Below are 10,456 nucleotides of genomic sequence, written 5' to 3'. Positions count from 1 at the left end.
CGCAGGGGTTTGCAGTGAGCTACAGCCGGCGGAGTTTCGACTTCGACCAGCAGAGTTAAAAAATAACTCCTGCAAATAACAGATTGCAGAAATTTCCTGCAATAGAATCTCAGAATCGATTCCACTCTGTGGATTTGGAGTTGATAAGAAAAAGAGGAGATCTCGCCATCTATATTTTCCGCTACGTACATCATGGAACGGTTATTAAAGAGAGTTGAAACGAGTTTCTCTGGAAGTGTGCTGGGCAACAGCCTGGAGGAGAGGCTGGATTATGAATATACTGCCCACCTGGAGCACAGAAACGAGGGATTTGGTCGCGAAACTACAAAATACAAAGCAAAAGGTGATTTGATAAAGGCAAAAGGCAGACGTGAGGAAACAAATCACACTGATACTCGTATTGAGGTGGTAAGTTCTCAGCTTTCCCCACCAAAAAATCCTGGCACTTCATATCATTCTTTCGTGCCAGCTAAACGGAAGGCAGACAGCTGGGATGAAGAAAACGGCTACAAAAATGGGAACCTCAACGCCAAACGCTTCCATGGAGAAGGAGATGATGTATTTCCTGTCAACGTCGTAAATGAACGCTTTTATTTCGGCAATTATCTAGTTCTTCCATCAGAGAGAAAAGGAATCAAAAGGAAAAATGAAATTGATGGTGATTGTCTTCCTTTTCATGGGAACGATATCGTTATTGATGCACACCACTTCTTACCAAACCAAGTTCATGATTTTGATAATTCCGAAATGCTGCCTAAGAAGAAAAAATTGTGCATTAACACACAAATGGGATGCAATGACACTTTCGGCCGTGGTGAAGGTGATTTATCAAAACCAATGTATATCCCAGTAGAACGTGCTGATGCCCACAATAATTTATTTACGTTGGCTGAAGACGAGACAAAGGAAATAGATAGTGCAATGGACTGCGATAGCCCTCACCTTGACACCGAAGGTGACGCTATGAATGGACCGCGCAATGGAATGGACCGCGAGAATCATATCGATGGTGATGTTAAAAACGAAAAACACTTTCCCTCAAAACAACCTAGTGCATTCCGGCATCCTTATGAGCCAGCTGAGCAGATGGAATTTTGTACCAATGGAATGGACGCGATAAATGCTCGCTTCCAAGATGAATATGACTTTGGGTATTTATGCCAACGTGAGCCCACAGAAGAATGGGAAGAACGGGAAGGTGCGATGCCTGGTGACAGGTTTGCAGCTGATCCAGCAGCACCGATCTATCTGCGATCCGCTATTTACCAAAGACATTCATCCGAAAATGTAAGTACACAATTCAAATTGAATTAGAATATTTTTGTCGAGGGTAGAGGATTTCCTTTCTCTGAGGAACATACGAAATATGAACAATGGCGATCATCGATTTCTGTGCGTGAGACCAGCTTTGAAAAGACGAAAACCTAGATTCCGCGGTAGATCTGATAGGGTGTTTATGACGATAGTGTTTTTTCATGTTGTTTCGTTCGATTGGAATTAGCATTTAAGTGAGTAACCACGAAGGAGGAGTAATGTTGATATTTCAATCAATATCGTAGATGAAGTAAGATGCAGGTATGAGAATAATTCATAGCAAAGTGCACAAAAGTTGAAAAAAGAGATGAACTGCTAAAATCCTTGATGGAGAAATAATTCAAACAAGTTCACACGCTCCCTTTAGCGACTTAATCGCACAACAAATTATTAGTCTTAATGATATAATATTGCAATACTGTCGAATATATACGGGAGAGAATAGCCACTGATTGGACAAAGTTAATGTGTTGTTAGAAGCTTCGAAATCCTCAAACTTTTCTTCATCTCTACGACCCCCCCTAGTGCAGGGAAGACGACTGCACCATAACTCCCCTTCTCCCTATCCTGGATCCGCCACTACTAGCGATAACTCCCCTTTATATATGATTCTCCTGTAAACGAATACATGAACAAGAAAATACAATGAAGTCACCAACTCGTGGAAACTGGGTGACAAATTTCATGTTTTCCTATATTGAACTTAAAGGAGAAAAAGTACGCGGGAAGGATGTTTTTGGTCGAAGCAAAGTTCCTATAAATTTCTTTCAATGAGTTGCGACTTTCTGTGTGAACGACACCATTTAAAATTTGTTTCCCTCTGTACATTTGAGATCAGCTAAACATTATCCATAACAATATGTTTTCTTTATTTCACAGACGAATAGCATGGATTACGGCAATACATTGGAAGGTGGAGAAAGAAGACATCATTCCCACACCATTGTCGTTCATCCATGGTGGAATGAGACCAGCACCAACGCAGAACTGGATATCTGGGAGGATTTGTAGCTATTAAAACTCAGCTGCGAGGAAGACAGCGGAGAGGTACATCAGATATGTCTTCCCATGTCTTCTCCTAGAGTACGAATTGAAAATGCCTGAGAAGAAGAGGAACTCCTTGATAAGGGCATGCAACGAAGGGCTGATTAACTATTTTTGTGTCACAATAGGTATTCAAGTTCCAAATTATATTACTTTGGTCCTTGCAAAATTGAAATTGTTAGTTGTCACGCATCTGTTCATACAATGACATGAAAAATTGTGTTAGAGCAGTAGATCATTCACAATGAACTGTACTAGGTTAAATAATTTCAATCGAACGCTTTCGTTTTGGAGATTTTTCTATTCGGGCGTCAATGTTATTTTTCCCTGCATGGCCAAATTGTTCTACATGTCACGATGAATGTCACCAAAGGCATCGTCACAATATCACTCTGGCATGCCAAAACCAAATTTTGTTTCTTTTAATCTACCTCGCGATGCATTAAAATTTGATGACGTGGTTGGCTATCTAATTGCATTGCATTTTAATTTTTTTACCCTTATCCTCCCATTGATCTCCACTGATTATATATTCCACCGAATTTCATAATTTGCATAGCATTCAGTATGCGTTATTTTTTTTTTATCAACAACCAGTGGCGGTTTGCCCATGAGGACTCTCGGACGTCGCCCCTCCCAAATATTTGAAAAAGTAAAAAAAATAAATATCCATTAATTTATAATTATACATCTAATTAGTCAAAGTGTTTTTTCAGTCACATACATCGAAAGTGTTGGAAAAACACGAAAAGAAATAGCGCGAGAAGTTCGTATTTGTAGCCGTGGGGCGCTGGCCAGAACGTCCCAATCCATCCCCATGCAGTTACATGGAGAGTGGTAGTGGTGGGGGCTGCTGGTGCTATGACGCGTCTAACCTTGTGTCTTATGGAAGTCTTGGGACGTCGTCCGAGAATGCGCAGAGCGACGTGTGAGTTGACATCGCTGCGCAGGCCGGCGGGCGTATAATCTGGCGTCTACTTGGTGCTGCCCTTAGACCATATAAGAACTAGACCCGCCATTCCCCACCCCTACCCATGTCTCGCCGTGTGGCCAACATCTCCCCTCCGCTCCCTTCCTTCCCCACCCACTTCCCCACCCACCCCTAGGACGACTGAAAAAAAATTATCGCGTAGTAGCCTGACTGGGTCCAATGGACCTTCAAACATTTTTTCCACAATATTACGAGTTTATGATGAATTTAGGCTAAGTTTGGTGATTATTTCCATCTTATTTACTTCCCCAACATATTTCTTCACCTATTTATTATTATGTAGTTATTTATTGGAAGATATTACTGCAGCGAAGCATAACATTATTCCTTCTACCAGAAATATCACTCCACTCTTACCATTTTCATGTATGTTCATTAGCACAATTACATTTACACAAATTACAAAATGGATTATTTGTCAATGATAAATAAGTCATGGAACAAATTGAATGAAACAAAAGTATGATGCATTTACAAATATTATTAAAAACTGTTATGGTACTACAAGCACTGATTGCATAAAATTTCAGAATGTTCTTGGCATATTTTTTGTGCACATCGTGAAGAGGATGCTCATGTATTTCTATCTTTTTTGTAGTTTCACTTACGACACTTATTCTCCTAGGTTGCTAAGGTTGTCAAGGACTGTGTCATATTTTCTTTTTCACGATGTAAATTCTTCCTATATTTGGTTTTATTTTGGATTCCATGAGATTCATGAGATACTACTTTGTTAGGAAACCCTGTAGGCTGTATGGCATTTACAGACGTGAGCTCGGGTGGAATCCCTCGTTTATTTTACCTTATGATCTCTACAAACGCTAAACCTTTGTATAGTAGGCGGTCTACTTTCACATATTATGTTTCTGGCTGATTAGTCCCACAACCATGCCTGTAACTAATATTTTCCCTTGATTGACCTCTTGACTTTTATTAGAGTCTCTGCTTGTATACTTGGATATTCCACTTGTCACTAATACCACTTATATCACTAATACCACTTGCAGCCAAAATTTGAATTTTATTCAAAATTTTAATTCCATGCTTTCCTCGTTTTGATGATACAAACTCTCTAAAGGTACAGCGCCCACAGAACATCAACAACTGTTCGTCAACAGTCATGCAGAACCTTGGCACGGATGCATATTTCAAATATTCATTTCGACCATCAAATATCTCTCTAATAGTCTGCAACTTATCTTCGCCTCTGCTTTTCCTCATTTCTGTCGCATTATCAAATCGAATAACCCGCAGTATTATTTTGATTCTATAATACTGTTGAATATTGGTCGCCCGTTTAGTTTACTCAAAAGTTGTGAAACATTTTCATTTTTGACTTGTAAAAATGATAAATACTAGTTGTCCCAGAATCTTATTTATTTCAGAGTCATTTTCTTCCTTCTACAAAGCTTGAAAAAACTGTGTGTCTTTGGTGGTCCATTTTCTAACAGCATCAAAGATTTTTGGACGCAAAAAGCAAAAGAGCAGAAGACAGAATAAAAACTCCGCACGGCACACAGGATATGACGCAAAATATTACGCCTCCGCATTCTACCCTTTTTAGTGGCATGAGGTTTTGTTTATCACACCTCTTTCAGATTGCATGAAATAAAAAATTTCTCCCGATAGGAATTCCCCATTTTCATATTTCTATCATCTTCTCAGCAAGATGAAGAAAAAATCGCTCAAGGTTCAGTTCCTCTCCATTCTTACTCAACATTTTAGGCTTCACCTCCACCGGAGTCACTTCTACCCTCTTCCTGTCAGCGCTGTATGTTTAGATGCCTAACACGTCCTTCTACAATCTTTCGATGAATGCAATCTAAATGTGTGCCACTATAAGTAAGCCTGTGAATAAAGTGACAATGACATTTATCAATTTTTACTTCCAAACTTTACTTAGATATGAATGGAATATAACATTGTTTTTTGCTACTCCTTTGTTGTGAATTGAGGAAAAAATTAGCGAAGCACTGTCTCATATTATGTTTCTGATATCATCAAGCAATTCTAGAGCTCAATTATTTTACTGGAACAGCTAATTTTTACAATAATTATAAACAATGCTTTTTATTATTACCTCAAAAATATCTTGATAGTTATTTTGACTAAAATATCCAAAGGGCGACGCCGATTTCTTAACTCCTCAACTACACAGTGTATCAATAGTCACTCGATGAATTCAGTCACATCAATACCACACAACACAAAATTTGGTACCACTAAGCATCCTGTAAAGATAGGAATAATGAATTTGATGTATATCATAGTAGATGAAAATAAATCTTCATCTAACTAATCCATCTGAAGAGTAAACGATTTGGTAAATGTGGTAAATACTGAAGTAGTACATTAGAATGAAAGATTATCATCTTTTATATAATCCATAAAGTTTTTTACTTACCATGTACGGTATCAAAATATAATCCTGGAATTCCAATTCTTCAATGTCTTCAGTTAGATAGTTGGAATAAAAGCAAAAGTCGGCAGGCAACAAGACCACTCCAGCTTGCGAGCGTAACTTCTGACTGACCACCACGAAAGCACCTCAGACGCTAGATTCTAGAGCGGTTTCACATATAAAACTGACAGATTATGGGACTGAATGTAGATAATTCACACTGTGTATGCATCAAACCAGAGTAAGTTGCAAAAACTACCCATTACGAAACGATGTGGATACATGTTTCTGACCGTATCACTCTAAATGTGACATTGTAAGAGCATATGAAAGGCTTCAAGCAAATCCATAAAAATTGCCCAATAATTGGTTATAAGTATCGCCCACGACTTTGTTTATAACAACATAAGCATTGAATCTCCCAAAACTACAAAGTAAATAAGAAAATTGCTGATAAGTTGAAATGAATTACCCGTAGCATTGAAAATAGTCGACTGGGTCCATTGGACCCAGTCCGTCCACTACGTAACTTTGTAGTATACTATAAAATGTAATGAGCCAATTTTCGTTATTTCTTGCTATGTTTTAGAGGATATACATTTAGGAAAAGTCACGGCGTCAAAATAAGTTTCGTGCATTTTTGACATAATTATAAACTTTCAAAACTACAAACTGGGTCCATTGGACCCAGTCCGTCGTTCTAGGGTTAAAGCGGCGTGACGTAACGGTTGGGACGCTCATCGTCGTAGCGCATGGCTACGAATGGGGATTCACTGTATCACTGCGGTATTTTGACAATTTTCTTCGCGATTTTTCAATTAAAAGTACTAATATTTATTGCGTTCTGTACGAGAAGTATTCTCTCAGCCATGGTTGGATTGGTGAACTTACAATTAATGAACAGTGGCATTTTTCGGCATTGGCAGCGACGAAAAAATATTGTGGCAGTAAAATGAAGACAAAGCCCTTCTTCCGACTAAACTTCCGCAGATTTTTTTCTTATCTCGTTAGCGATCTAGCATCATTCGGAACATCGTTATAAAAACATGAAATCTTGCACAAAAGTTGTAAACGGGGGGAATTTTGGAGAGGAAAAGGGTCATGGTGTAAAGAATTTGCCGGTCGTCCACGAAGTAACGCGGCAACGCCTTCGCATATAAATTTTTAAACGGTCAATTATGCGATGCATATTGAACTGCGCGCTAGTGCTACTAAAAAGGGATGTCAACAAATCAGCATTCATATGATTTAGGTAAGTAATTTAGTTATTTCATAAATGCATATTTTTTTACTTAGCAGACAGCTCTCGTGTTATTCATATTTTGCGATGGTGGAAAAAGGTCTAGCGCCGGCTTTGCAGGTGACACCTACGATTTAAGTACGCTACGGAAAATTCTGGGAATAAATAATACCTATTAACATATTTATAATTAGAAAGAAAGAGAGGATTGGATTAAAATAATTTTAAAAATAAATTTACTTTATAACAATCAATTATATTTAATATATTGAATAACTTATTAAATATTTTCATGTAATGTTGTACGTATGTACTTACAGAGTTTTCAATTAATTTTTTAAAAACAATTTACGACATAATTTAATTTTTTATATTCTTGTCACTTGTAAGGAATATTTTTTGCCCTTACCACAAGCAATTGCTGCGACTGAACGCGTTTTTTCTACTGTCAATGAAGTGTGTGCATCAGAAAAGCAATTCAATGTGTGAAATATAACTAAACAAATTCGTGTGAAAAATTTCACGTCCTTTTCCGCAAAAGAAATGAAGAAAAAAATCACTCAAATATAAGAAATATGCCAAAGAAAAAATTATACTAAACTTAATTTTTAATGCATCATATTTGCTATTCTTTTTCCCTCCCTTATGACCTTGACGGTGACCTTACTGGGTCAACGGTTGAATTTTCGTAAATGAAAGTGTTATTTTCGGGTTTCTCGGGTTCGAAGACCTGAGAATCTTGGTCAATGAAATGTAGACTTTTTTCTATCTCGGTTTTTTTTACATTAAAACCACATAAGGCAAATTAAATTTTTTTGTATGGACCCACATTGTGAGGTCAAAAGGTCAAAATTGTAAAATTTTGCTTACACTCAACAAAACTTAGTACCTTTCCCCATAAGTGTGCCAATTTTCATGAATATTGCTCGATGAAAAGTTACTAAAATTACGGGTTAAAAATGACACACGACCGTTGGAACGGTCTTAATATTCATTTTCTAATAATGTCACCGTTAGGTTAATCTACTAGTAATAAGTAATATTTCTAAAATAATTTTGCCTTTTTATGGACCCCTCCCTTCATCCTTTGTGAGATATCGTGGGATTTTGCTCCACGCCTTCTTTCTAATCTCACGTCGGATTTTTCAAAATGCGTATTTTCAGTGTAACTACGTTAATCTAGACTTCATTGTGTTGGGTTTATAAATAAAACGATTTGTTTAATTATTTTTATTGAAGATTGCCGAGATCGCGATAAACTGGTTTTTGCGGAAAAAATTACGTGATACTTGCAAGGACCCCTTCTTTTTACCTAGAGGGAGTGAAGCCATGGTCAAGGGGGGAAAGCCATGATCTAGGAGGGGGGGGGGGGGGGCAAGCCAAGTTGTGACATTTTAGCATGGAAAAGATGAATGAAACCAACATTATAAGAAAATTATAGCAGCGCTTTATTAGTTTATGATATTATTTCCTTGAAAAAATAGTTTTATTTCAGTTACTTATCTTATACTAACACATATCATTTTTCGTTGGTTCGAAGAAAATTTGTTGAATACTTTCGTTTCAATTCAGTACTGATTTTGCTTAAAGACTTTTGCGATTTTTGCTTCTAGGGGTACAGCTGCTCCCCCTGACCTTCGCCGGGTACGCCCATGTTTACATATGACATTCTTAATCAATTTATTTAATACGATTGCTTCTCGTTTTATCTTGATTTATTTAGCTTTTTGCGCACAGTCAAGGCTATAATATGCCTTAGTTCATCGTAAAAATATATTTATTAAGTGTATAATCATTTTGCGTGCCCAATATCGTCACTTTTCAGCGACTTTGCAGCGGATGAGCGTTAAAATATCTCAAGCGCGCATACGGAATATCGTCGGCAGTCCCAACCGTGACGTCACGCTCCCTCATCCCACTCACTTCCCCGCCACAGATAAGGGACGTACGGGATCAGAATGGTCATTGTACTGGGTGTAGTTATACGATTTTATTTTTAATTACTGGTAGGTATTGCTACAGAAAATAAATTATCCCATTATGCTAGCGTTTTTTGGTGTTTGAATTCCGGAACACATAAAATTCAACTAGTTAAAGGCTGTATTGACGTAGGAAAACTATTCTCGAGTATTTGCCACAGTTCTGTTATGATTACGAATTTCAAGAACCTTGGGGAAACTAATATTAAAATATTTAGGCCTTAACAATGTATTCATATCTTCCCAATGATTAGAAATGCGGTACCTATTTTTCAGATAAATTCATCAAAAGACCTGCAGTTTTGGGAAAAATCAGTTAACATTCCCCACTGATTTATAATTTAAGAAATAGGTGCGTGCGTGATAGTGTGAAGGATTAAACATGATCTAACCCGTAAACGTGACTTTAAATAGAGTCATTCAATGAATGTCAAGAAGTTCCGCGTACAATGTACCTTTTGTGTGTAGGTTCATCATTTTTCTAGCCGTCCTTGTTCTATTAGTTCATGTTCACCTAATTCCTCAGCGGCAGAGCGGTAGCTGTCTGACGGAAAATGTCTCTTGGGTCTGATTTAAGTGGCTTCGAAGAGTTCATATCAGTGCGGAGATCCTTAAAGCTCCTATCTGTGGTTCAGAGTCTGTAACGATCTAGAATTTATATTCTATTATATCATGGCAATGATTTCGAAGACATGGTTATTCCAAGTGCGACCCGTTGGCGTTTCGTGTGTTTACCACATATGAATCTTAGTAGAGCTGTGTCGTTCATGAATGAATCGTTCATTTTGAACGGTTCATTGGCATGAACCGAATGAATCGAAATACGCTCCTCGTTCAAAGGGTTCATAAAGAATCGTGTGGTTCATGAAGAATCGAAGAATCATTTAGAATCGAAGAATCATTTAGAATCGAAGAATCATTTAAGAATCGCAGATTCGTTTAAGAACCGAAGAATCATAAGAATTGAAGAATCGTGTAAGAATCGAAGAATCATTTGAACAATCGTCGGAGTAGTAGAAATATAAAGGTCTTGAATTACTTCGCGGGCCGCGGATGACAGTAGGTCTTTCTAGTCATTTAAGAGCAGTGGGGGATCCAGAGAGCCTCTAAATATTACCATTATATCTTGAGTTTTTTAATGCACCATTATATTTAGAGTTAAAGAAAATAATAATTTTGTTCAGTTGTCGGGGAAGGTTTACTCCCATTCCCCCCCCCCCCCCCACGTTGCCTACGTTACCCCAGGTACCTAGCCCCCTTCTTGTCACAATTTTGAATCCACCTGCACTGGTTGAGAGTGAATATTCCATGAATTTCTCGCTTATTATATGGAACCTATGAAACATTTATTTTATTTTCTATGTCACTACGGTTTCATTTACTAATTTTTTGTAGCATAATTGATTTCATTGCGGTAGCATCATGATCATTCTCTTTTGATGCTAAAAGGTTAAAAGCCCTCTGAGAGACTGACGCATAATGCCAGG

General features: G+C 37.7%; 1 protein-coding gene across 1 annotated transcript; it reads left to right on the top strand.

Moving 5' to 3' along the window:
* The first annotated feature begins 381 nt into the window (after window positions 1–381).
* Window positions 382–2,593, top strand: LOC124163464. Its single transcript, XM_046540386.1, has 2 exons — window positions 382–1,287; window positions 2,194–2,593. Exons 1-2 carry the CDS (start codon window positions 748–750, stop codon window positions 2,323–2,325), a joined length of 672 nt encoding a protein of 223 aa, XP_046396342.1. The 5' UTR covers window positions 382–747; the 3' UTR covers window positions 2,326–2,593.
* Window positions 2,594–10,456: the final 7,863 nt, after the last annotated feature.

This window comes from Ischnura elegans, chromosome 8 (assembly GCF_921293095.1).
Source record: "Ischnura elegans chromosome 8, ioIscEleg1.1, whole genome shotgun sequence".
NCBI lineage: Eukaryota > Metazoa > Arthropoda > Insecta > Odonata > Coenagrionidae > Ischnura > Ischnura elegans.
This window is presented reverse-complemented; position numbering and strand designations above follow the sequence as displayed.

What these genes read in the sequence shown, in the direction of transcription:
- LOC124163464 (XM_046540386.1), top strand. Translation starts at nt 748, where the DNA reads ATGCTGCCTAAGAAGAAAAAATTGTGCATTAACACACAAATGGGATGC. An exon ending in AAAGACATTCATCCGAAAAT is followed by an intron (nt 1,288 to 2,193) that starts GTAAGTACACAA and finishes TTTATTTCACAG; the next exon opens with ACGAATAGCATGGATTACGG.